Genomic DNA, 26647 nt, shown 5'->3' on the forward strand with positions numbered 1-26647 from the left:
CTCAAAAGTAATTTTGTAATTTTAGAGTGAAAATTTGTGTATTTTCATTTCAATTAATATCTGATAGAGAAGAAGGATACAGAGTGGAACTCCCTCTTCACTGTCCCATCACACGCTCCCAGGACAGGGGCAGCACGGGTTAGATACAGAGTGAAGCTCCCTCTACACTGTCCCATCACACACTCCCAGACTGGGACAGCACGGGTTAGATAGAGTGAAGCTCCCTCTACACTGTCCCATCACACACTCCCAGGACAGGGACAGCACGGGTTAGATACAGAGTGAAGCTCCCTCTACACTGTCCCATCACACACTCCCAGGACAGGGACAGCATGGGTTAGATACAGAGTGAAGCTCCCTCTACACTCTCCCATCACACACACCCAGGACAGGGACAGTACGGGTTCGATACAGAGTGAAGCTCCCTCTATGCTGTGCCATCTGACATTCCCCTCTCTACATCGTGCTGATATGGAAATCTAGTGCTGTTTATGCGTTGTCATTGGATCTGTATCCGTGAGCATTCTACCGTGTGAACGTAAATCAAAAAATCTGCCAATGCTGGGAATCTGAAACGTAAATGGTTGAAATACTCAGCGGGGCAGGCAGTATCTGTGGGGAGGTTTGGAGTTAATATTTCAAATCAAAGACCCTTAGTCGGCACCGTGGGATCACGTTGGACCTAGAATGGTACTGCACAATACAGGCCCTTTGGCTCATGATGTTGTGCCAATCCTTTCTTAACCCCATAGCCCTCCACTTTTCTTCCATCCATGTGCTTATCTAAGAGTCTCTTAAATGTCCCTAATGTATCTTCCTCCACCACCATCTCTGGCAGGATGTTCCACTCACTGTGTAAAACAAAAAAACCTACCTCTAACATCTTCCCTATATTTTCTTCCAATCACCTTATGATAATGCCCCCTGTTATTAGCCACTTTAACCCTGGGGAAAAAGTCTCTGGCTGTCCACTCGATCTGTCATGTCTTATCTAATACACGTCAATCAAGATTCCTCCCATCCTCCTTCGCTGCAGAGAGAAAACCTTAGCTCTCACAACTTATTGTCACAAGAGACTGACTCTGCAGAAGGTCGAGCTGCAAAGGAAACCAGGTGTTGCCTTGCCAAAAAGTCTTGCCCCTAGAATATGTATTAGATGTTGATTAATTTTAAAAGTAGAATTATCTCTATTTGAGATTGAATCAGAACATGCCAAGTGTCCTGGGTGGGATTTGAACTCATGACTGAGGCTCAGTGGATGCCAGTCCAGTGACTGTGCCCCTGGTGATCACTGATCCTGAGGTGAGCAGGCATACTCACACATGGAGTATCCTCCCCTGGCATCCCACAACCAGCACTCAGCGCTGACCGATTCTCTTTTTCTCTCCCCCCTTCCTCCTCCACACCCCCACACCCATCCCCCCTCCCCCTCCACCGACCATCCACTGCAGAGGCGGAGTGCCGAGGGGTGCCCACCCGGGATTATTACCAGCTACAGAGGGGATACACCATTTGCCAGAGCACCCGGCAGCTATCCTGGGTAGAGTGCCAAGGGTCGTGTCAAGGGGGTTGCTGCGTCCCGCTGAAGGTCAAGCGGCGAAACTACGCCTTTGAGTGCAGTGATGGCTCGTCCTTCACAGAAGAAGTGGAGAGAAGCGTTAGGTGCGGCTGCGCACAGTGCCCATAGGCTTGACCTGCGCCGGGCACCCGCTGTACATCGAGACAAACCCACCCACCCATACATGGCGGCAACGCAACTCAAAAGGACAGTGGTGTGTTTGTATGAGACTTGTTTAAAACAGCAACAATAAAAGGCAACAGAAATTCTTCCTGGCACAAGGTAGAAATATACATTTAGCGGGAGAGAACCAGGACCACCATGTTACGTCAACAGAATTGGAGCATGCCAAAAGGTGCATTGGGAGATGGGCCTTGAGTGGGGAGCAGGGCAGCAGCTGGGTTGTGGCAGAGGGGCTGAATTCAGCCGACACATTCTCCATCTGCTCTCACTTTCATCCTCGCCACGGGGTCGACGGTCACTGCAAGAGGGAGGGTGAGTTGGATGGGTAGAGAGGGAGGTCTTGGGTAACTCTTCTTGGATCAAGCTCGCTATACAAGCATTAATCCTCTCTCTGGAAAAATTATTTGGTATTGAAAGAGGTTTTACTTTGAAGAATACTATAATAAAGGAGAGGGTCAGAAATCCACACTACCAGAGCAACCTAGGATTGTTCCAGTTTACAGGGATGTGTAGAGGGAGCTTCACTCTGTATCTAACCCGTGCTGTCCCTGTCCTGGGAGTGTGTGATGGGACGGTGTAGAGGGAGATTCACTCTGTATCTAACCCGTGCTGTCCCTGTCCTGGGAGTGTGTGATGGGACGGTGTAGAGGGAGATTCACTCTGTATCTAACCCGTGCTGTCCCTGTCCTGGGAGTGTGTGATGGGACAGTGTAGAGGGAGCTTCACTCTGTATCTAACCCGTGATGTCCGTCCTGGGAGTGTGTGATGGGACAGTGTAGAGGGAGCTTCACTTTGTACATTCTCCTTTTTTGACAGTGTCGATGGGACAGCTTATCGGAAACTTCAAATGTAATTAACATTACGTGTATCTGCCTTTGAAGTAAAATAAGTAAGAGGGATCTTTGTGTAATGGCACTGTGCTGAGAGTGCTTACTGTGTGCATAATCTGCCTGACATGCGTTTATTCATTATATTTGCTATGTCTGCATATGCCTGGATCATCCAAGATGCCTGAGAGATGTGTGAAACTAAGCCAGCTCCTCAGTACTCACAGTAACTTGCCCAACGTACCTACACACATCAGATCAGCAAGGTGAAGGCTGTAGTTGGTCATATGACAGAGGCATACCACAGAGAGAGAAAGGGACCATCACACTGAGTAAAGTCAAAGATCAGGCCATTTATCACCTCGATCCAGGGCACAGGTAGAAACTCCAGACCATGTGTTGTTCATTGCTTCGTTTATAATGACTCATTGAAAGTTTCAAGGAGGAACTTCATCAATCACAGATAGGGCTAGATAGGGGGAAGCTCTCTCATCCATCACACACTCACAGGACAGGGACAGCACGGGTTAGATACAGAGTGAAGCTCCCTCTACACTGTCCCATCACACACTCCCAGGACAGGGACAGCACGGGTTAGATGCAGAGTGAAGCTCCCTCTACACTGTCCCATCACACACTCCCAGGACAGGGACAGCACGGGTTAGATGCAGAGTGAAGCTCCCTCTACACTCTCCCATCACACACTCCCAGGACAGGGACAGCACGGGTTAGACACAGAGAGATGCTCCCACTATTGTCAATGTAGAGAGCAATTAAAAGGTTTTCTTTGACAGTAAGTGATTGGCTTCCCAGTTTTTGCTGTATGGTTATAATATAATATAAAATAAAATATAATTTAAAAACAGTCAAGGTCAGATAATCTTACACTCAAAGCATATTAGTGAACAATGTCCATATAAAGGCTGTCTTGATTGTTGTGGATGGCTGAGTGTCTGATTGTTAGGACCTGGGTTACAAGGAGAACCAGTGTGAGTGGTTCTCTCTGCCCCATCCTGGGATACAGGTTTAAAAGAGAAATACACAGAAAGGACATGCAGGACATGTAGGGAGAGGAAAAGATTAGTGTGTCAGGTGGGTGAGGTCTGGGTTACATTTTGCTGAAAAGAATGCTCAGGCTGTTTAACCTCGTGCAGCACCTTCAGGCTGGGGTTGGGCTCACTGGCGGTAAAGGAGAGAAAACCATTCCTAGGGTACCCAGAGCCTGTGAGAGTAAAGGTAAAAAATTTGCTTTATTTGTCATGCGCACATCGAAGGGTACGGTGAAATGTATCACTTGTGAATGAGGATGTGCTGGGGGCAGCCCGCAAGTGTCACCATGTTTCTGGTGCCAACTTTGTAAACCAGAACACCTGAGGAAACCCACGTGGTCACGGGGAGAACGTACAATCCCCTTACAGACAGTGGCAGGAATGAACCCGGGTGCTGGCACTGTGAAGTTTTATGCTAACCACTACACTCGTGCTGCCCAGGGTTGTGAGGGCCCTTTGCCCAGGGATGCCTTGAAATCCTCTGTTGTTTTAACAGTGCTGTGAGCTTCCCAGTAAATCAATAGCCCACAATAAATTGTCTTTTTACCAGCAATTCTTTTAACATTTTATTAACAGTATTACTATAGAAAATATAGTTTAGCTGGGGAAAACAGGTTAAAGAGCTAATAGTCAAGTCATCCAATCGGGTTACACCGATTACATTGTCATTGGGATTGGCTCTGGAAAGGTAGGACACCTTCAAGTGACCAACAGAGGAAGTCTGGAGGGAGGTCATGTGATGACACCCTCCAATCGGGGTTGAGAGCACTGTCACATGAGAGTGGTCAAGTGTACTCAATGCATGTTGGAAGCATGGCTGTAAGGGTTGAGAGGTGTGGTGGTGTTTGGGATATTGTTGAAACCTACTTGATAACAAAAGGCCTGGATAGAGTGGATGTGAAGTGGTAAGTTTTCATCAGTAGGAGGGTATAGGATGAGGATACAGCTTCAGAATAAAGGATCTTCCCTTGAGGAGTGAGATTAGGAGAAATTTCTTTAGCTAGACGATGATGAATCTGTGGAATAAACTGCCACAAATGATTGTGGAGGCCAAGTCATTGAGGATATGTAGAGCGGTTATTACTAAGCACATCAAAAGTTATGGGCAGGAGGTAGGAGAATGGAGTTGTGAGGGAAAATAGACCAGCCACGATTGAATGGCAGAGGAGACACAATGGGTCAAATAGCTCCTATAATTCTGCTCCTACATCCTACATCTTAAATCTGTAGAGAAAAGTTCAAATCCCACAGTAGCAACTGAGGAACTTACATTGAATAAAATATTAGTAACCATGGAATGTTGTTAAGACTAATTTTCCCTCTTTCCCCAGCTTGGTCTGTGCATGTGTCATGACCCAGCAAAGCAGTTGACAGAAGGTTGTAAATGGACAATAGAGTCCTGCATAATCAATTATCTCTACATTCTGTGAACGAGATGGAAGAGCAAGGAAACAGTTTACATTTATATTCATTACTCCACAAGTCCACCTCACAGTCAATGTAATAATGTAGGAAATGTAGTCAATTTTCCCCACGTTGAAACAAACCACAAGGTTTTAAAAGATGTTTGGACAGGTACATGGATAGGAAAGGTTCAGAGGGATATGGGTCAAACTTCAGGAAATGGGACTCGTTTAGATGGATATCTTGATTGAAATTGTTGCATTGGGCCAAAGGGCCTGATTTGTTCTGTAGTACTCGATGGATAAAGATTAGCTTTATTTGTCACATGTACATAGACATTGAAACATACAGTGGAATGAGTCATTTGGTTCAATGGCCAGCAGTCTGAGGATGTGCTGGGAATAGCCCACAAGTGTGGGCCTCCAGCGCCAACAGCTTTCTTTGTACATGGGAGGGAAAAGGAGCACCTGGAGGAAACCAATGTGGTGACTGGGAGAACATACAGACTCCTTACAGAGAGTAAAGGGAATTGAACCCCAATCTTCCAATCGTTGGCATTGAACACCACTAAGTCCTGCCTGCAATTCTTGTATCAGGGGTGACTGGGAAGCTGCTAAATTGTCTTTTAATACCAAAAGGCTCACTTCCCTAAAGGACGTTAGTTTTGAAAACACAATATTTAACAAAGAACATTGAACACTCCGACACAGTACAGGTTTTTTTGGCCACTATGCTGGGCCATCCTTATAACTTGTCTTCAACATCAATCTAACACTTCCTTCCCACATCACCCTCCAGTTTTCTATCATCCATGTGCCCATTTTAAATGTCCCCAATGAATCCTCTTCTACCACCACCCCTGGCAACATGTTCTATGCATCCACCACTCTATGTAAAATAACCTACCTCTGACATCACCCCTGTACTTTATGCCTCATATTACTCATTGCTGCCTGGCTGTTCACTCCATCTATGCCTCTGATCATCTTATACTCCTCTATTGAGTCACCTCTCATCCCCCTTCATTTCAAACTTGTTCAAACTTCCCTCATAAGATATGATCTTTAATCCATGCAGCATCCTGGGAAATACTCCCTTCCTATAACGAGGTGACCAGAACTGAACACAATATTCCCAGTGTGATATCACCAGAGTTTTATAAAGATGCAATGTTACCTTGTAGTTCTTGGAACTCAAAAGTAGCATCTTTTCTATAGCAGCATAACTAAAATGGAACACAATATTCCAAATACAGCCTCAGCAAACTCTTGCCTACACACCATAGGTCTTCTTAACCACCCTATTAACTATTGCAGCGACCATGAGGGATCTATAGATGTGGACCTCAAGATCCCTATGTTCCTTCATGAACTCTGCCATTAATCTTAGGTTTATTTCGTAATTGAATGTTGGTCTTCACTATCATAGGATTTTAATTCCTCTCCATGGTTCGGAAGCCTAGATGTCGAGATTCTTGTCCAGTATAACCGTTCCCAGTTATTGGGTCAATTAAAGCTAATAACCACGTTGTTATTTTATGCTCAAATTATATGTAACTACCTTCCACTCAGTCCAGGGAAGGAAATCTGACACTGCCACCCAGTCTGGCCGAGACTCAATTAATCTGCCTCCAATTTGGGGTAGACAAAATATGCTGCCCCCCCCCCCCGAATACAACATTAAACAAAATCAAACAGCATGCCCTGATGCCAATTATTTATCCATTAATCTAATCTAAAGCAGTTCATCTGGTCACAATCCCGCTATTGGTGGGAGCTTGCTGTGTGCAAATTGGCTGTCTGATTTGTTCACTTGTGAATGCACCGCAAAGCCTTATGTGCTTTTTAGGACTTCAGGATTTCCACAGACGCTAAAGAAATGCAGATCTTTAACTCTCAACTTGTTTACCTCCTTCACAAGGAGCAGGTTCTGGATTTTTTTCCTCTGTGTCTTAGCACTTTCAAGAAAGACAGGAGATGGGGGTAATGTCCAAGTAATATTTTATTAACTTTAATAAAATACACACATTAGGGAACAGTTAGAATAAGCACAGCATGGCGCTGCTCGTGTTGAAACAGAGATAGCATAAATAAGAAATTAGAAAAAAAACTTAAAAATACAAACTCAGTTCTGGGAGGAACTGGAAAATTAAAATGGGAAACTTAGTTCACACAATGCTAGCACCTATTCCCCTATTACCCCAGTGAAGGAGTATTGGATAGAAAGGCTTTAACAGAACACTAGTTGCATTAAAACCCAACACATTGTAATTAAACAGAAAAGGAGCAGTGGATAGGTCAAGAAAGAGAAAAGAAAATGGGAGTGAGAGAGTTGGTGGAAAGAGGAAAAGGAGTGAGTGAGGGAAAGAATAAATAGAAACAGGAGACAGGCTGAATGAGAGTGAGAGAAAGTGTGAAAAACAGAAAGAAAGAATGCGAGAGAAGAAAGTTGCAGATGGAAAGGGGAACACATTAAATGAACATCCAACTCGCCGTTGATAACTTAAAGCAAAGTATGAATTACAGTTTCATACAAGATCATAATATAATTCACATACTTTATAAATAAACATTTTTCTCTGAATTCTAACGGTGCGCTGTGTGGACCATGCATCAAAGGGTACATGTTGAGAGGATTTTACTTTATACAAATACAGATTTCCTGTCCGCATTCATGGTTGGAGTAAGTGGTGGGATGGAGTATGTTCACAGGTCAAGCAAGGACCACGTGAGCTGATTAAGGTGGTTCTAAAGCCGTTCTAAAATGCCAGTTCATTACAACCAAACCTCACCAGGGAGGGAGAGGTGGGGTAGGGCGGTGGAGGGTTTAAGGTTGGCTGCATCCTTGCTAAACTAATCCCCTCATCTCAACCCCATTGGCAAAGGGATGACTGGTGACACCAGATATACCACCATATTTTCAATTCTGTATCAAGAATTCAGATTTGGTGTAATTCAAGTAAACTTCAGCCTTTGGTCATAGGGATAGCCCAGACAACCGAAGTTATTTCCATCAAACTTATTATTTAAGGAAAGTCTCCTTTAATTCTACAGTATCAAAGGCCTGAGCACTCATTATCAAATGTACTGCTAAAATAAAATTAATTTTTTAGATGTATGTTTATAGATCATCACACACATACACAGATATACAGTGGATTCCAGTTAACTGGGCCATTGGTTAATCATGGCAGCAGTTTATTTGGGACACTCTTAAAAAACAACAAAAACTAATCAAGAAAGTAGCCCTGATTCACTTTGTTTATTTAGGACACTATGCCACTTAACTGGGGCAGAAGACTTGGTGAACACTTTCTAACTAGCAACAGCCGCATACACTTGCGTGGCCTTAAGACACACCATAACTTCAAGCAGTTTTTAAATAGTGTCAATTGCATGCCTTTGTGTTCAAAAAGCATCAATTTTTTTTGTCACTGATAGTTGCTGAGAAATAAGCAGTAAGACAATACATAACTGTTTTGCTCATTGTGGTTTCAAGCATTCAGGCTTGGCGATGCCAGAAATGGCCAGGAGTGAAAAATGAAACTATTTCACTACTGCAAAATGTTAAGAACTATGAAGAACCTGAAAGTATTGATAATCATCTTAAATGATTACAATGAACGTGAAGATTTGGAGGACACAATCGTCAATAGAATTGGATACAGGCAGTCTATCAGCACTAGGTGTCTTCACTGATTTTCATTTACAGTCAAAAGAATGTGACACAGATGAATTTCTCCATCAACAAGTATTAGGAACTAATACACAGGTTTATAGCAGTGTTCTGATTTGTTCTGTATTTTGTTTAAATACATAATTCGTTACTCACTGTCTTTTTTATACCTTTTTAACTATTTCCATGAAATTGTGGCAGCTGCTTAACTGGGCCAAAATTTACTGGTCCCGATGTGTCCCAATTAACCATAATCCACTGTATCTATACATCCACACATAGTTTACTGGCCACCCTGGCCTTTGAAAAAAATAAGTATGAACTTCATTTATTGAAGAGACCCATAATCAATGGCTGACTTGGAGGCTTGCTTGTCTATCGAGACTGAAACTGGGCAGAGAAGTGTGCACACAGTCTCTCTTGCTCTGCCTGATTAAGTATTACATCCACAGCAACAATCCTGTGGTTACTCACTCAGATGGTCATGATGGTTCAAATATCAGAATGACTTGATAAGAAACCTTTTAAGTCTCTCCTTACTGTACAATCTTATTAACCCAGTACAACTGCACTTTACATTTTAAATCTCTTTGTGGAATGCTCATGCTTGTACAATTTCTGCTTAATTTTAAATTATAAAAACTAAAATATAAATTATAAAACCTAAAACTTAAATTAGAACTTTGAAAAAATCCAAAGCAATTTTCATTTCTATAAATAGTGAATTTATGGTCACATGTTCAGCATAAATACACTATTTACAGAAATGTTTCATATTTAAGTTAAACACAAACTGTTTTCTTTGAATTTTTTAAAGCCTATTTTAAAATCATGGAAAACTAAGGTTTTTTTCAGAACAAATATTGACATGTGTAACAGAGAACAAGTGACTGGAACTTTGCCAACACTTTGTGTTAACTTCATCTGATTAAATTATCTTTAAAATCTTCAGTTGACTATTGTAAATGGACATTATGCATGAGTTACCAATAGGAACACTTTGGGAAGATCGGATTCATTACAGGATGTCTAGATAAGTAAAGCTCTGTTCACTGTGAGGGGCTCAGTTGATGACACTCTCTGAAGTGAGGGGGCTGTGGGCTCATTCCTAATTCCAGTCCACACAAAAATGTAGGGCTGCTGGATGCAACGTTAAACTGAGGCACAGTCTGCCTTCTCAGGATATAAAAGAATCCCTTGATGCCACATCTCTGAAGAGCAGATATTTTCCTCAGTATTCATCAGCTGACACCACTAAATTATCTGGACATCACTGGTTTTGCTTCATGGCAACTGGCCGTCACAATTAGAACTATGTCTGTAACTCAAAAGGTACATTGGGTGGATGATCGTGAAAGGCACTATGTAAATAAAAGTCTGCCCATCTTTATCTGCTGTAAGCCAAGACTACTGTTTTTCAGTTAATTATCATAACTGAAAAAAAGTGGACAAGATTCTGGGTATTTTCAGAATTGGAAATTTCTACTTTTCAGCTTGCCTATAAGCTAAAGACAGAGTTTCAAGATTAGAGGAGAGAAATCTGTGTTTTTTCCCATATCTGTTGAGTTTCTAAAGGTTTAATTTGTAACAAGATAATTTCCATCTCCCTTAGCGCTTAGTGAATTCTCCACTTCCATAAAGGCTGATTGTTTTAGCTCTGAGTGCCTCCTCAGTTAGCAGGCACTGGGATGATAGCTAACTGAACACAGTGTCTGATCCCACAACAATGTGTACCTTACCCTTTCTCAAGAATAGCAGAACAAGGGCAACATGAAGAAGTAACAAATTTAAGAAATGGGGGAGGGGTGGTAAAATAATAACACTGCAGGAGATAGATTTGAATGCCTGAACTTCACCATAGTTACAGTTTCCGAATGAACTTGCAATCTGCTTCATTGTTCTCCCATCCCATCTGAAAGGAATGTCAGGCTGGTGTCATGTCTGATCCCCTTAATAACAAGCTCCAAGTCTCAATAGAATATACCCAGTGGTCTGTGGCCACATTCAAATTTCTGCTGTTCTCTTTCCTACCTGCATTCTCCAGAAACAGGAGAGAGTGGGGGGAGAGGGGGAGAGAGAGAAAGAAAAGGGATCTTTGGCCAGTGTTTCCCAACTCTGTCTCTGCGACACTGAAAAGCAGCAGAGGTGAGAGAGCTCGATCCTTGATTCCCTGCAAAGATTTTGAGAAATGGATGCAAGAGGTGCAATCTTGAAGTAGGTAATCTTAGCCTGAATCTGCACTGCACTGTTCACCTCCATGCTCCACTTTCAGGGATGAGTAAGGTTTATTACTTCACAAAAGAGTTAGGATTCATCCTATTTGTGAGGTAAGTGTTGTGGATTCTTCATTGCAATACCTTGACCAGTCAACAGATGATCCAGCAGAGGAGATGGACCTAGAATCTGCAAGTGCTCTTTCCATGACCGAGTTATTGAAATATTCCAGCCCTGCAACAACTAATTGTTTTTTAAATAATGTTGGTCAAAATGCCCACAAAACATGCTACAAATTGGTACATCCTACAAAATGGAAAGCCAAGGCAGAAAAGTTTGTAGCCTACACAAGGATTGAGAGTTCTCAGGAGTAGGCAGAGCACTGGAGCCAAATGCGAGAAAAATCAACATGATCTTTACGAATATGGAAATAGATCTGAGGGGCCAAATAGCCAACTCCTGCTTGTGTCTCTTATTCTAGAATTAGGATGCAAGATTGCCCATGATCCTAAGACCTAATCTACTCCAGCAGCAGTGGTCAGTGGGAGAAAGAGTGGGTTGTAATAATGAGTGCATCTAATCCATTCTGACCTCTGTCTCCAGTCTACTGTCTATCAGGACTTCTGCAATGAAACCCTACAACAGCACCTCATCTTGTGTTTGGGTACTGGGCAACTCCAGGGACTTAATACTAACTCTTAATGATTTCAGGCTGTGCCTTTTTAGCATCCGATGTACAACTGCCCCATCTCTGCAGCACTGGCACTCTATACACCTCTGGGCTGGAACTCCACTGCAGAAACCCGGTGATCACGTTCCTATTTTCTTAGGCGGGCTGCATCCTGGTTTACAAGGAGAAACTTGTTTACAGGTGGTACTCTGACATAGTGGGGGACCCCCAAGGCGTTGCACGGGAAGGTAAATGTGTAACATTTGACAGGAAGCCAGAAAAGCAGACATTAGGATGGTGGAGCAGGGGTAGGCCAATGTGCAGGAGAACAGTGGAAGGGATGGATGGAGAGGGGAGGCAATGGAAAGGCAAAAACTGGGAAAATGGAGGATGCACGAAATGTGGCAGAAATGGGAGACTTAAGACTACAGAGGATTTGAACACAGGTGGAAATCCCAGAAATCCCAGAGAAATGCACTCACAGAGTGGGAGCCCATAAGAGAACAAAAACAGAAGCTGCTGGAAATCAACAGAAGACATTCTGCAGATACTGGAAACCCAGAACAACACACACAAAACGTCGGGGGTTTCAGCAGGTCAGACAGCATCTCTTGGGTGAGAAAGCACATAGATATTTCTAGACAAAGCCCTAGTGGAATTGGAAAGGTGAGAAAACAAGATGGTTGGAAAGGATTAAGGAAATATCAGTGATGGGCTGCAGACCTCTGCTGTCAAGGCAAGAGTCAGTTTAAATACCTATGGAGAAAGATATGAAAAATAAAACAAACACGCAAGAGATTCTGCAGATACTGAAAATCCAGAGGAACAAACACAAGATGCTGAAGGAACTCAGCAGGTTGGGAAGCAACTATGGAGAGCAATGCACAATCAATGTTTAACGCCAAGACCTTTAATCAGGATTGGAGAGGAAGGGGCCAAAGTGGGAGGAGGGGAAAGAGTACAAGCTGGCAGGTGATAGCTGAAACCAAGTGAGGAGGTTAGGTGGGTGTTTGGAGAGGGAGGATGAAGTAAGAAGTTGGGACGTGATAGGTGGAAGAGGTAAAGGGCACAGAAAAGGACTCTGATAGGAGAGAAGAGTGGACAATTGGAGAAAAGGATGGAAGAGGGGAACTAGAGGAGTGTGCAGTTGAGGAGAAGAGAAAGGGTGAGTTGGGAGCCAGAATGGAGAATGTAAAAAGAGGGGAAAAATTAAATTTGAAATGATAGGTGCAGCTGCATTTGTGGTGATTAAAATCAGTATTAAGTCTTAATGTGGGCAGAGGGAAACTGAGACGCTGCTCCTTTAGTTTACATTGGGCAAGGTAGGGGTAGAAGTCAGGCTGAAATATAAAACGACAGCTGGCAAAGCAGTGGGTCAGCCTCAGTGACTCAAGTGAAGCAAAGGGTGATGGGTAAAAAATGGCTTAGTTGAGGGGTGGGAGAGGACAAAGAAACTACCTTCCATTATGTAGCAAATCTAAGCACTCTAACTACAATCTAGCACACCAGGTCTCTCCTCAACTGGGACATATGTTGAATAAAAGACTTCAATTGTCATATCTCACAATGAATCTCAAGGTATATGGTGACATACAACATATATACTTTGAAATAAAAGTTCAAAAATTATCAAAGGATCACTACACAGCCTAACTACCTTTGAAAATCGACAGCTGTGGTTAGAGGGTTGTATTGTTTTAGAATTCAAGCAGGTTTTGTTGCATATTACAAACAGTTGCCCAGATAGTAACACAGCACAGTGCTGGATTTATATAGTGCCCTTTGCCCAGTAAGATGCCCCAATGTGCTTTACAAGGAAAACTGGACCAAGCCACAGCAAAAGCATCTTAAGTGAAGGTAGAGGAGGATGGGAGGCAAAGTTGTCTAGGGGCAGGAAAATTGAGGGTTTGTTTGAGTTGCTCTACAACATAAACTGGATTTAGTCCTGCCATGTGATGATGTCAGATTGCCACCTGGAGCCAGAATTCAGATCACAACATTGCTGGTCATTAGCATTTAATACAATAATATTCAGCACAATTTGAAAATATTGCACTTATACAGGAGCAGGAATGAACAGCCAGGGTAATGGCATCTGATTGTTTCAATTTTTAAATCACCTAATAATCACATTAGTGATCATCAAGGCCTGAAGAAGCCAGGATGAACTGCTCGCATTGGAACCAATCCTAAAGCCCTTCCTATCAAAGCTGGTAACATGTCTTATGGGGAAAGGTTGAACAAGCTAGGGCTATTCTCTCTGAGCAAAGGATGATGCCCCAATGCCTATACACAAAGGTGTATAGATAAGAGACAGACAGACTATTTTCCAGGGTGGAAATGGCTAACGAGGGGGGATTGGAGGAAAGTAGGGGGATGTCAGAGCTAAGTTTTTGATAGATACAAAGTGGTAAATGTGGAACACACCGAGCGGGATGGTATAAAAGCAGATACATTAGGGACATTTAAGAGACTCTGGGGTAGACACATGGATGAAAGAAAAATGTAAGGCTGTGTGGGAGGAGAGGGTTAGGTTGATCTTAGAGTAGATTAAAAGGACGGCACAACATTATGGACAAAAGGGCCTGTATTGTGCTGTACTGCTTTTGTTTCCCCATGTGTAAGCCACCACCATGGACTGTGCAAGCAACTTCACTTCACAAGATAGTGACTCACACCATCATCTCAAGGACAGTTAGGAAGTAAGAGCAAAACATGGACATGAACAATACTAAATTCAAAGATCTGCCTATCAGGGAAAAGGGCACAAAAAGGCAGCATCCAACCTGTTAAACATGTACTGGTCCTTTGAAAAAGCAACAGTTTAATCCCATTATTTTGTTTGTAACTTTCTAAGTTTTTTATGTGCAAGCCCTGTCCATGTTGGTTTGGGAGAAAATTCAGGTTCACATTGTGGAATAATTTTGAAACAGGATCAGTATGGTGAGACTGTTTTTCCAAGCTGGACAATTTAATACTGGAGGCATGGTGTTATGGATTGATCATTTGTAAATTGAGAGGGAGACAACTTTCTTGTGAAGCAAAGGGTCATGGAGTATCACTCAAGGCTGTGATCTGTAGGTTTAAACCATAAAAAAAAACAGGAACAGAATTAGGTTATCTACCCCACCAATTGACCATGGCTGATCCATTTTCCCTCTCAACCCCATTCCTCCTGGCTTCACTCATAACCTTTGATGCCATCTCCATTCTAAAGGGATGTCCTATTCTAAGGCTCTCTGCTCCTAGATGCCCCCACAACAGGAAACATCCTCTCAATGTACACTCTATTTAGGCCTTTCAATATTTGATAGGGTACAATGAGATCCCTCTTCATTCTCCTGAACACCAGTCAGTACAAGCCCTAATTGAAGAATGGATTGCAGAATCAGTTTTGATTGAATTGGCCAGCTGCTTCAGGGACCATATGGTCTACTCCCATTCTCACATTATTCTCAGATGTTTTATATCTTTGTTATACCAAGGAGATCATCGGCAACATGCCAGCCTTCTTTCCATTATCACTTTGCAAGTGGGCTTTAAGAAATCATCCTCAGGGTCAGGGTGAATTGGAAGGAGATAAGTGTCCCATGTCAGCTGCAAGCTTGCACAAGGCAGCTACCCTGTGGATTTGAATGCAATAACAAACCCAGGATCAGCTCTGGTAATAGACCTCTCTCAGTACTAGACAATGCAGTACTTCATTTTGGAATAAGGCTCAAATCCTGCAAAGCATCCAGCCTACATTCCCACGTCAAGCATCCCCAACCACATTTAGTCCTGGAGTTTGTTAATTTATCTTTCCATGAATAAAGATGTACTGGGCTACTGAGAAAAAGGGGGACTAACTGACGTTTTCCCCAAACAGCCAGCACAGACATGATGGACTGAATGGCTTGCCTTGTGCTGTATAGTTATGGGCAGGAAGTGGATAACAAACTTCAAAATACTGGTCCAACCAACAAAATCAGCAGAGTAGGGTTCAGTGATGGAATGACCTGATCCAGAATGAACTGGGCAAATCTATCTATCTCTTTTCTTCTGCCCAAATCGAGGGAATTGCTGGATAGTGGTGCTGAGGTACAAGATGAGGCACAATCTTAACGAATGCCAGGGCAGGATCAAAGAAACAGATGGCCATCTCCTGCCACTATTTCTTACGTTCTCATGTGGTGGGAGAGGTGAGTGGAATTCAAGCTGAGATCTTTCATCAGGACTGGCAAGGAAGAGGGGAGAAGTGAGGAAAAAGTGGCGATGAAAGCCCAAAATATTGACTGTTCATACCCCTCCTTAAATGCTGTCTGACCAGCTGAATTCCTTCAGCATTTTGTGTGTGTTGCTCTGGATTTCCAGAACTTATAGCATCTCTGGTATTTAAGATAAAAGGGTAAAATTGATCCCAAAATGAGAGAACTAACAGCGGGACCAGTCAAAGCTTGGGAGAAAACCAATGCTGCAGAGTGCTGAGATAATCAATCTCCAATTAAAATCTGTAACAATTCTAAAACCCAGGCTCTTTCTCAGGTCTTTGCAGCAAGACTGATCAAATTAGCTGTGATTTTAACTGAATTCCCACAACTGCTCATGTGATCTGTACTCCTTAATCAGTTTTAGTTTGAGTGGATAAACCTACGGCACTTTCCTTGCAACAGCCAGAATCTGAATGTGGGAAGACTGACATGGAGATTACAGTATTATCCGTTCTGTGTGCTTACATCAAAAGAAAAAGTCGAATTCTAATCGGTTCATCAGTACGCAGAGGCGAGGAGGAATAGTGGTGAAGTGGTTCAAAACAGATCCAATAGTAACAGTCAAAAGACTGTTACTTTGTACTTTGGAAAGGGGAAATATTTGTAGGTGACTGAAAAAGCTGGGGTGTGGGCGGACTAACTGAAGAGTGCTTTTACTGAGCCAGCTATTGCACAATGGGATGAACTGCCTCCTTCCGCCCCCCTTAAATACTCCACGGCTGTGGAGGCCCAATCATATTTAAAGCAGAGGTAGATAGTTTTTGATTAGTAAGGGAGTCAAAGGTTATCGGGAGGAGGCAGAATGGAGTTGAAAAGGAAAATAAATCAGCCATGATGGAATGGCAGACCCAATGGTTCGAACGGCCTGATTCAGCTCCCATGTCTTATGGTCTTAAGAATAGATACAGGGAGCAGTATAACTGTAAGCAATATGTCTGTTTTTTGTCCAGGTAAAGCAAGTCAACTATGCACAGTAACAAACATTGGCAGGTAACTGAGCCATTCAGCACAGAAAAGGCCCTTTGACCCACTATGTCCATGCTGACCATAGGATACTCATTTCCATTTTTATTTCTATTCTCCCCCACGTCCCAATAACTCCCGTCAGAATCTACCAGCCTTCAACATGCTAGAAGCAACTTAGTGGATAATCAAGGCATCAGATAAGAAGCCAGGCTCAAAAGGGACGGTGCCATGCTGCTTTGTAGTGAGCTTCGGCACAGAGGATTTACAGATGGAGCAGAGCGAGTCCAAGACCTAGAAGATGCCAGAAGTTGAAACTTTCTGGACTCTTCAGCAGTTGGATTGAGATGTAGATAATAAAGACCATGAACATTTGCTACAAATAAGACCCTGTATAAAGCCTGTGAGGCAACATAGAAGCAAAATGCTGCAACATATATGAAAAGGAAGAATGTATGTATATGGAATGAGATGGTAGAGGAAGTGGTTGAGGCACATATAACAGCAACATTTAGAAGACATTTGGATAAGTACTTGAGAAGGAATTTCTTTAGCCGGAGGGTGATGATTATAAGGAATTTCATTACCACAGACAACTGTAGTTATTATTAGGGAGAAGGTGCTTAGGAAACTGAAAGGTCTGAAGGTAGATAAATCATCTGGACTAGGGTTCTGAAAGAGGTTGCTGAAAAGATTGTGGAGGCATTAGTAATGACCTTTCAAGAATTACTAGTTTCTGGCATGGTTCCCGAGGACTGGAAAATTCCAAATGTCATTCAACTCTTCAAGTAGAGAGGAAGGCAGAAGAAAAACTTACAGGCCAGACACAAGATGCTGGAAATCTAGAGCAACACACACACAATCTGCTGGAGAAGCTCAGCAAGTCAGGCAGCATTTATGGATGGAAATAGTCGCCATTTTGAGCTAAGATCCCTTGTCAGGCCAGTTAACCTGATTTCAGTGGTTGGGAAGATATTGGAGTTGATTGTTAAGGTGTGATTTCAGGGTACTTGGGTGCGCATGGTAAAATAGGCAAAAGTCTGCATAGTTTCCTTAAGGGAAAATCTGTTGGAATGTTTTTGAGGAAATAACAAGCAGGAGAGACAAAGGAAAATCAGTGGATGTTGTGTACTTGGATTTTCAGAAGGCCTTGACAAGCTGAAGCACATGAGGATGCTTAACAAGATAAATACCCATGTTATTACAGCAAAGATATGAGCATGAGTAGCATTGGCTGACTGGCAGCAAAGAGTGGGAATAAAGGGAGACTTTGAGTGGCTGCCGGTGACTATTGGTATTTTGCAGGGGTCGGTGGTGGGACTACTACTTTTCACATTGTATACCATCATTTGCAGACAATACAAAAATAGGTGGGGGGGCAGATAAATTTGAAGAAGCAGGGAGGCTGCAGGAGGACTTGGACAGATTGGGAGAAGGGGCAAAGAGTGACAAATAGAAATCAGTGCCAGGAAATGCATGGTCATGAACTTTGGTAGAAGAAATAAAAGCATAGACTATTTCCCAAAGGGGCATGAAATTCAAAAACCAGAGGTGCAGAAGGACTTGGGAGTCCTCTTGCAGGATTCCCTAAAGGTTACCTTGCAGGTTGAGCTGGTGGTAAGGAAGACAAATGTAATGTTAGCATTAATTTCTAGATGACTAGGATATAAAAACAAGCATGTAATACTGAAGCTTTATAAGGCATTAGTGAGGCCTCACTTGAAGTATTATGAGCAGTTCTGGGCTCCTTATTTTAAGAAAGGATGTGCTGACATTAGATAGAGTTTAGAGGCAGTTCATGATAGGCATATCATACGTCAAGTAATTGATGGCTCTGGAACTTGCTGGAATTTCGAAGAATTGGTAGGGTGGTGGATCTCATTGAAACTTATTGAAGATTGAAAGGCCGAGATAGAGTGAATGTAGAAAGGATGCCATGGTGGGACAGTCTAGGGCAGGAGGACAGCCTCAGAATAGGATGTCCATTTAGAACACGTAAGAAGGAATTTCTTTAGCCAGAGGGCGGTGAATCTGTGGAATCTGTTGCACAGGCAGCTTTGGAATCCAAGTCACTGGGTGTATTTAAGGGAGAGGTGGTAAGATTCTCAATTCATCAAAGTGTAAAAGATTACAGGGAGAAGGCATGAGAATGGGGTTGAGAGGGAAATGGATCAGTCATGATGAAATGGTGAAGCAGACTCAATGGGCTGAATGACCTGTCTTCTGGTTATTATGATCTATACAGATGGTTGTGATCTATACAAGTTATGGGTATATTTAAAGCAGAGTATTTAAGGTGTGGTTCAAAGATTATGAGAAGGCAGAAGAAAGTAGTTGAAAGAAAAAATAAACCATCTATGATCAAAAAGTGGAGCAAACTTGACAGGCCTAATTTTGCTTCTCCATCTTATGGTCTCACATGGATCGGAAAGGTTGAAAGGGATAGGGGCCAAATGTGGGGAAATAGGACTGGCTTGGTGGGAACAATGGTCAGCATGAAAAAGTTGGGCTGAAAGGCCTGTTTTTATGGGTCTAATATGGTGGTTAAATTGAGCTCCTACTGACCATATGACCTAATGGAACACACAGAGGAGGGCAGCCTGCCAGTTTTCACATAGGCAACAAACCTTCCCTTCATCCTTCAGAATTAAAAGCCAAGCTGACTTAGTAGTAACCTGTTTTGCAAGACTGTTCATAGTAAGAGACCCTTCAGACAATCTGGTCTGTGACAAATTATTATTCTGCCTTGTTCCATTGATCTGAACCCAGACCATAGCCCTCCATACTCCTTCCATCGATGGAATTATGCAAACTTCTGTAAATGTTGCAATCAAAAGTTCAAATGGAGAAGTGAAGCAATATCAGCTTAACAGGGATGGTAAGGTTAGACCAGATTTGGAGGGGCGGGGGAAGAAACAGGGAGATAACAGTTATAAAACAACAGTTTGAATAAAGTGCCATGCACCTGCATCTGGCCTTCTCCAGCTGGTGACCGACAGTGTGGTTTAACCCTAAGATGATTTACCATCTCTTGCTGCTATTTTACTTTATAAGACACTGGGGTTATTCTCCCAAGAACGAGAGACTTAAATGGGTGGAGGAAAGGGGAGGCAATCAAAATTGTGAAAACTAGATAAAAATGGACAGAAACTTGTCATGGACAGAAAGATGACTGGCAAGTGAACTGGGATAGAGAAATAAAAAGGAGCAGAGCTGGTGATTACCACCCACTCACAAAATGCTGGAGGAACTCAGCAGGTCAGGCAGCATCTATGGAAAAGAGTACTGCTGACGTTTTGGGCTGAGACCAGAGGCAGTGGGGGAGTAGAGGGAGAAACACATAGGTGAAACTGGGAGAGAAACTCATAGATAGAGTGGATATGGAGAGGATGTTTCCTATAGTGGGGGATCTAGGACCAGAGGACACATCTACGTAAGGACATCCCTTTAGAACAGAGACGAGGAAGAATTTCTTTAGCCAGAGAATAGCAAATCTGTGGCATTCATTGTCATAGATGGCTGTGGAGGCCAAGCAATTGGGTATATTTAAAGCAGGGGTTAATAGGTTCTTATTTAGTGGGAGTCAAAGGTTAAGAAGGAGGCAGGAGAATGGGGTTAAAAGGGCTAATAAATCAGCCAAGATGGTACTGCAGACTCGGTCTAAGTGGCCTAATTCTGCTCCAATTATCTTATAGTCTTACGTGGGTTGGAAAGGGTTGGTAAATAAGATAGCCTTGCTGGGAGCCATGTCAGCATGCATTAGATGGGCTGAAGGGCTCGTTTTTGCTTTATGACTCAAGGGTTAATATGGATGTATAAATTGAGTTCCCACTGACCCTATGGATCTGGAATGCACTGTCCAATAGCAAAGGAGATCTGATAAATTTCTAAAGAGAACTGGTTAAATACTCAAGGGGGAAGAATTTCCAATGGGAAGATGGGGTTGCCTAATCAGCAAGCTCTTGCAAAGAGCTCGCACAGGTACAATGGGCTGAATAACCTCTGAGGGTCAATTTCATATTCAGCTGAGATTTCTTTAAGCCTCAGGCGGAGTTGCAACAAGTACAGAGCAAGTCTCCATTGTCAACGCAAACCTTTAATCTCAGAAACACACACGCAAAAAGATCATTTTTTTCTCACCTCTCAACACTTAAATAAGGCACTGTTCTTTTTGATTTGCGTTTACAGCTCTCATAATCAGTTCTAAGCCAGGCCAATATTTTATATATATATATATATATATATAAAAAAATCAAACAGGCAAAAGAAAACAATACCATTTATAGCACAGTATAAAAACTCTATTCACAGTTAGGAGGGGGGCTAGGAGGAGGAGTTCCCTGTATTTTCTTTACAAGACATCTGCTTACGTGCTTAGAAAAATAAAATTAGGATCACAGTCGAGTTCTTTCCTCTGTGATTTCAAAGGCTTGTCCCAAGATTATAAAAGCAGCTTCGACAATTAATGCTTCCTGGTGTCAACTTTTTTTTGTTGTTAAAAGACACAATAATTTACAGTGAGCCCTTTGGGCAACCGTGTCATTTTGCATCTGTCCGCTTCCGTTTGTTGGGGACCGGCTCACTCCTCTCACTTGGCTTTCGCTTCTTATTGTGCTTGGCCTCTGACGAGGCATCACACTTTGGCCTGAGCTTGGCTGGGGTGACTGCCTTGTTCTGAATTTTAGTGCCAGTCTTGTTGCGCTGTCTGCCCTTGGCTGAGGGCCCAGCCTTCTTCTGGGCTGGTTTGCTCAGTCGCTCCTTGCCCACACCACTCTTTCTCTTAGCCTTGACCTTTTTTCCTTTGACCTCTTTTCCAGGACCGGTCCTACTCTTGGCCCTTGGAACTACTTTCAGTCCAGTACCAGGAGATCGCTTCTCTCCATTCTTCGGGAAGGTCTTTATGAGCAGACTGCTAGATTTTCCGCTCCCGCCAGCTTTCTTGGGAGCCAGCTGTTTGCTAGAACTGCTGTCAACTCTGGGCTTCCGACTCGCTGGGAACCGCTTGGGTACAGACTTGGATGGAATAAGGGAGACAGCCTCAGACTTAGAGGTCCTTCCCCGTCCCAAGTGAGGCTCCTTCACTGTAATGTCCCTGGATCCCTTCTTCTTCTCAAGTTTACGAGGGGCAACAGGTAGAAGGCCCCTGGGGGAATCTAGCTGGGTCTGCGAGGTAGGCTTGGGTGAGACAAGGGGATTCATGCAAATGCTCTTGTGCTTTCCTGGGGATTTTCGCCCCGCTTTCTCTTTCCCGTGCTGAAATTTGTGGAGCTTTCCCATCATGTTAGAGTACTTCCTCAGAATCCATGCACTGACTGGTTTCTTCAGCCCCAAGTGTTTGGATAGCTGGAGCGCCGTCCTACCTGAAGACAGGCCATCCCTTTCCTCTTGGCCACCTGGCTCTTTGGCTAGAAAGAGGTCCCTGGGGAAGAGGCCACCTTCAGCATCTGGCAGTAGGCCCTGCTGCTTTTGCCTGGACAGCTCTCCTTCCGCCAAGCTCATCTTCTGTACCTTGTCCAGCAGTGCCCGGGTCTTAGGGTTGCTTCGGGCAGGCGAGGCCATGGCAAACTTTTTCAGGTGTTTCTTCAGCCGCTCGGCTTGTGGACTAGGGAAAAGGCCAACCATGGAGCTTTTCTGCAGGAACGTCTTGCTTTTTATGGCTTCCACTGGATTCCTGGCACTGACGTTCTTGACAATCACCAGAGACTTGGTCTCTGTTGTCTCCATGAACCACTTGCAAATGCTGGCCAAGCTGAAGTTGGCCATAAACAGTTTCTGCACTGGAGATATTTTGTGGTCATACAATCCTCGGACCCTGCGTGTCCTCTTCTTACTTTTCCAAATTTCCTTGAGCCGATCAGACCTGGATTTGGCTTTTTGAATCACTGTCCCATCCTTTTCCATCTGAATCCATGCCTTGTGAAGACTCTCATATTTGGCGTTCAAGGTGGTGATCAGCTCCTGGTTTTCATCTTCTGAGCACCAATCCAAAAACTTCGGTCGGCTGACTTCAGTAGCAATGGCATCATTCATGCCAGCTGGATCAGACTCTTCCTCCCCCTGGAGAAGATGGGTGGATTGCTTTCTATCAGTGCATTCAGCGTCCTCTTCCAACACTCTTGTTTCAGAACTGTTGACGGACATTGTCAAGTATCTCAATTCACGTGATCCAATACTGGTCTTCTTGTCCCCTGATGACACTTTTGCAATTATTCCCTTTGTCATTTGATGTGAAGACCCAAAGCTGGCTGCCTTCTTTGTAAGGCCACCACTTGCCCGCTTTGTACTTCCTTTGTGGGCATTTGTCTTTCGCGAGCTTGACTGCTGATGGCTTGCATCATCTACAGAGCCTTTGGAATGCTCTGAAACACCATCGGTTTCAGCATTTTGTACAGAAAAGGAAACTTGCCTCTCCTCGACCGATTTTACATCCACACAGACCTCGAGAATTCGACCTCGTTTGAGGTGGTTTTTCTCACATAGAAAACTGTCAGTGATCAATTCTTCATCTTCCAAGTTCTCCCGCTCCTCAGCTACAGCCTGAGAGGTAACCTGCTTGGCTGTAGACTTTCTCACTTTTCCAGAAGCTTTCGCAGAAGTGGTAGCAAGCGATTCATCCACTGTGCTCTCGGGATTAACAATGCTTTGCAAAAGGGTCTTGTTGAAGCAGTCCACTGGAAACTGAACGGACGCCACTTTGCTGATGCACACTTCCCTCCTGTATCCTTTCTCACCTTGATTCCTCGGGAATTTCACACTGAGACAGGGGACTAGTAAGCCATCAGCACTATCTGCTGACTCTTCCTTAATATTACCTTCACTGGCCACGGGCTGTGGTTGCACTTGTCGACTCCTTAAATGTCGGTCAGAAGTAGGTGGAATCAACTTCTTACGTGGCTTTTTCTTTTCTGTAGCAGGTGGAGTAGGCCTCTCCTCTTTGTTGTAATTTATGCCAGACTTGAGGGATCTCATGGACCTAATGTCTTCTTCCCTTTTGCAGTCAGGCACATTTGCATCAAAGTCTTCTGGCTTCTTCTCTCTCAGACACAGATTGCTCACTTCTGTATTGGACTCAGTGCCATCAGTTCCCAGATCTCGCCCCTCCATCGTCTCCGGGGTAGACTCTCCAGGGTCACTGCACCCACTTTTGCCTTCATCCATGGAAGATGGCTGTGGATGCAAATCACTCTTGGATGTGACAGGATATGGGACAGATACGGGCGGTACAGGTAATGTAACCCCTGATTCTTTGGGCTCGTCTTTATCAGTTAGTAACTTATCTCCCTTCACCTTTCCAATATTTTCGACTGACTTGTTTGAATGTTCAGGTGGTTGGGATTCCAGTGTTGGCTTGCAGAAACTATGGCTCAACTCTGCTGAGTCTCCATTTAACATTTCACTACTACCATTGTTCTCTTTGCTATACCGGTCACAAAGAGGAAGGGTAATCTCAACACCATTAACAGGACTGACTTCCACATTATCTACAGAGGGCACAGAAGGGTCTTGACTCCCATTATTCAGACTGGGCTCCAAGTGATTTGGAGACCTCCTGTCCTTTGTTGGTGAGATACACTTCATCTCATCACTTTCCTTACCTATCTGTCCCAATCCCGATGGGGTCTGTTCGGTATTCGTACATTCCTCCAGGAGCTCGCAGTGTGGCTCTGCACTTGGGCAAACAGCGAGCACGTTTTCACTTTGATTTTGGGGATTAGCCCATTCTGTGGTGAATTTGCTACCATGAATGTTGGGACCCTGCACATCATTGACTGCCGCTGGACAGTTTTCAGAGCTGGGGCTGCTAGGCTTGCGAGTGCACCTCTTTTGTTCCCCTTCTGGACTGCTGCCATTCATGGAAGACACACTAGATGTCTGACTTACTTCGACAACCTTCTCTGCACAGTTTTCCAAGCAACTTACGCTTAGACTCTCCTTGAGCTCTTGAAATTGCTTTTGATTCAGCAATGCTTTTCCCTGCCCCTCTGCCCCATGAATACCTGTGCCAACGGCCAGCGGAATACCACTAACAGGCAGAGTGACTATTGGTTTCAAGGTCACTGGGGCAGGCAGGTTGGAAACAAAAGGGGTAAGGCTCTCCTTCCTGGCCGAAGTGCGAACTGTCTTTAGCTCCCAGTACTCTTCATTGCAGAGGTGCCCGCGGGTACTTTTCCTCGCCGTCTTTCTCGTGGAAGACCAGGACCTCTGTGCGTCGAACCGGCATTCTGTGATAGGCTTACTGATATACACAATGTCGCACTGGTTGTCGTGCTCGTTCACGTACTGGCACACGGTCGACGTGGAAGAGCGTGCCCGCGGAACAGTCACCCTGCTGCTCTTTCTGGCCGTCTTGATGAGGGGAGATTGCACCTTTAACCGCAGGCGTCCACTGGCACCTCGTGCACCAGGACGGGTCTTGGAGAGGACCCAGCAATCTTTGGCGCTTGTGGCTGTTGGAAGCATGTGATTACCTCTAACAGTCCTTTTGGCGGTAGCGGCATTTTCCTGAGGGCTCCCGTGAACCACCGCACGTTTAACTGCTTTGTGGTCTGAGCCTGTGGGGGCCTGAGGCCCATTCTGATTTTTAATCAAGTTCTTTCTCAGGTTCAGTAGCTGTACAGGGAGATCTTGGAGAGACTCTTTCTGACCTCTAGCAGTGACAGCACCCTCTGTTTTGTTCTTCTGATTGTAAGAACTTGTTCCTTCTATTCGGCTAGGACTACGTATGGGTGGACAGTCGCCAGAGGACAGACCCAATGGTGAGTTGCTGATCAACTTCCGATTCACAGTTTCCTTTTGCAAAGCTTCCAAGCTCCCCATTTTATGGCAGTTAGTTGTCAATGTACCTTTAGAGGAGGACCTTGCCCCAGCAATGCTACTAGAGCTACCCAAGGCTGCTGACAAGTCAGCAGAGGTAGCAGCACAGACTTCACTCCCCGTCAAGCGGGGACTCTCACCAGGAGTCCCTTTGTCCTCTGTGCCATTCTCACAGTTCAAGCCGCTCTGGATTGGTGCCCCCCGACTAAAGGAAGGGCATGGCTGGAAGGTGTCCCTGCTCCTCAAGAGATCTCCAGTGCTTCTGGCCTGCTGCCGCTGGGGTGCTGGGCTGGAGGCAGCCATGTCTTCATGCTCCACCAACTCTGACTCAGGACCCGCTTCACTGTGCATATGGCTGAGCACACTCATGAACTGCTTCTGGTGATGTCTGCACAGCTTGGCCATAAACCGGTCCAGGGATCCCTGGGGCTCTTGACTGAGTTGCAATTCTTGACTTGTTATCTTGCTGGTGCTACAAAGAAGAAGGAAAGAGGCATTTACACATTTTAAATGAACAAGACAAATACCATTTACCCAATTACCTCACTACACCAACAACACTTTTGTTGTTAATCTGAACATATTCCACTTCTGTGTTAATCAAAAGTCAATAAAACACCTGCTTCTGAGATTTCTTAGTGCTAAGACTTAAAATACGAATTATAATTTTCTTGAATGACATTTATGGATGAACTTCCTTGTGTTATTTCAACAGACTATTTTAGTTCTTGAAATGAGTTGTGCCAATTATCACCTAATTAATTTAATGATGCAGCTAGTAAGATTAACATTTTACTTCTTTCCACTTCTCCTAGCTTTTAGTTCAGGTACCACCCACACCCCCTACCCACCCCCACGCCATCCACCTTCCCTTTTAGTCCTGAAGAAGCGTCTCAGCTCGAAACATCAATTGTTTACTCTTTTCCATAGATGTTGCCAGACCTGTTGCGTTTCTCCAGCATTTAGTGTGTTGCTTAAGATTAAGGTCATCTTTATCTGTCACATGTACAGTTGCAAGAAAACACTGCAAGCCCTTTGAA

At 43.9% G+C, this 26647-nt stretch overlaps 2 protein-coding genes across 9 annotated transcripts in view; one reads left to right on the top strand and one right to left on the bottom strand.

Annotated features, from left to right (window-relative positions):
• LOC132379362 (slit homolog 1 protein-like) overlaps positions 1-26647 on the top strand; it is a 308706-nt gene that overhangs the window by 259426 nt on the left and 22633 nt on the right. For 2 of the 3 annotated variants that reach the window (XM_059947124.1, XM_059947125.1), the window contains one exon: positions 1452-7501. The exons of the other annotated variant lie outside the window; for it this stretch is intronic. In XM_059947124.1, coding sequence (XP_059803107.1) covers positions 1452-1687 — 236 coding nt within the window. In that variant the 3' untranslated portion in view covers positions 1688-7501. Of the gene's footprint in view, positions 1-1451; positions 7502-26647 lie in introns of those variants that run through there. 3 annotated transcript variants of the gene reach the window in all.
• The window catches only part of wu:fc17b08 (uncharacterized), a 121890-nt gene continuing 102247 nt past the window's right edge, over positions 7005-26647 (bottom strand). For all 6 annotated transcript variants that reach the window (XM_059947119.1, XM_059947121.1, XM_059947117.1 and 3 more), the window contains one exon: positions 7005-26079. In XM_059947119.1, coding sequence (XP_059803102.1) covers positions 21333-26079 — 4747 coding nt within the window. In that variant the 3' untranslated portion in view covers positions 7005-21332. The remainder of the gene's footprint in view (positions 26080-26647) is intronic.

The sequence above is a fragment of the Hypanus sabinus genome, chromosome 22 (genome assembly GCF_030144855.1).
Source record: "Hypanus sabinus isolate sHypSab1 chromosome 22, sHypSab1.hap1, whole genome shotgun sequence".
Classification (NCBI taxonomy): Eukaryota; Metazoa; Chordata; class Chondrichthyes; order Myliobatiformes; family Dasyatidae; genus Hypanus; species Hypanus sabinus.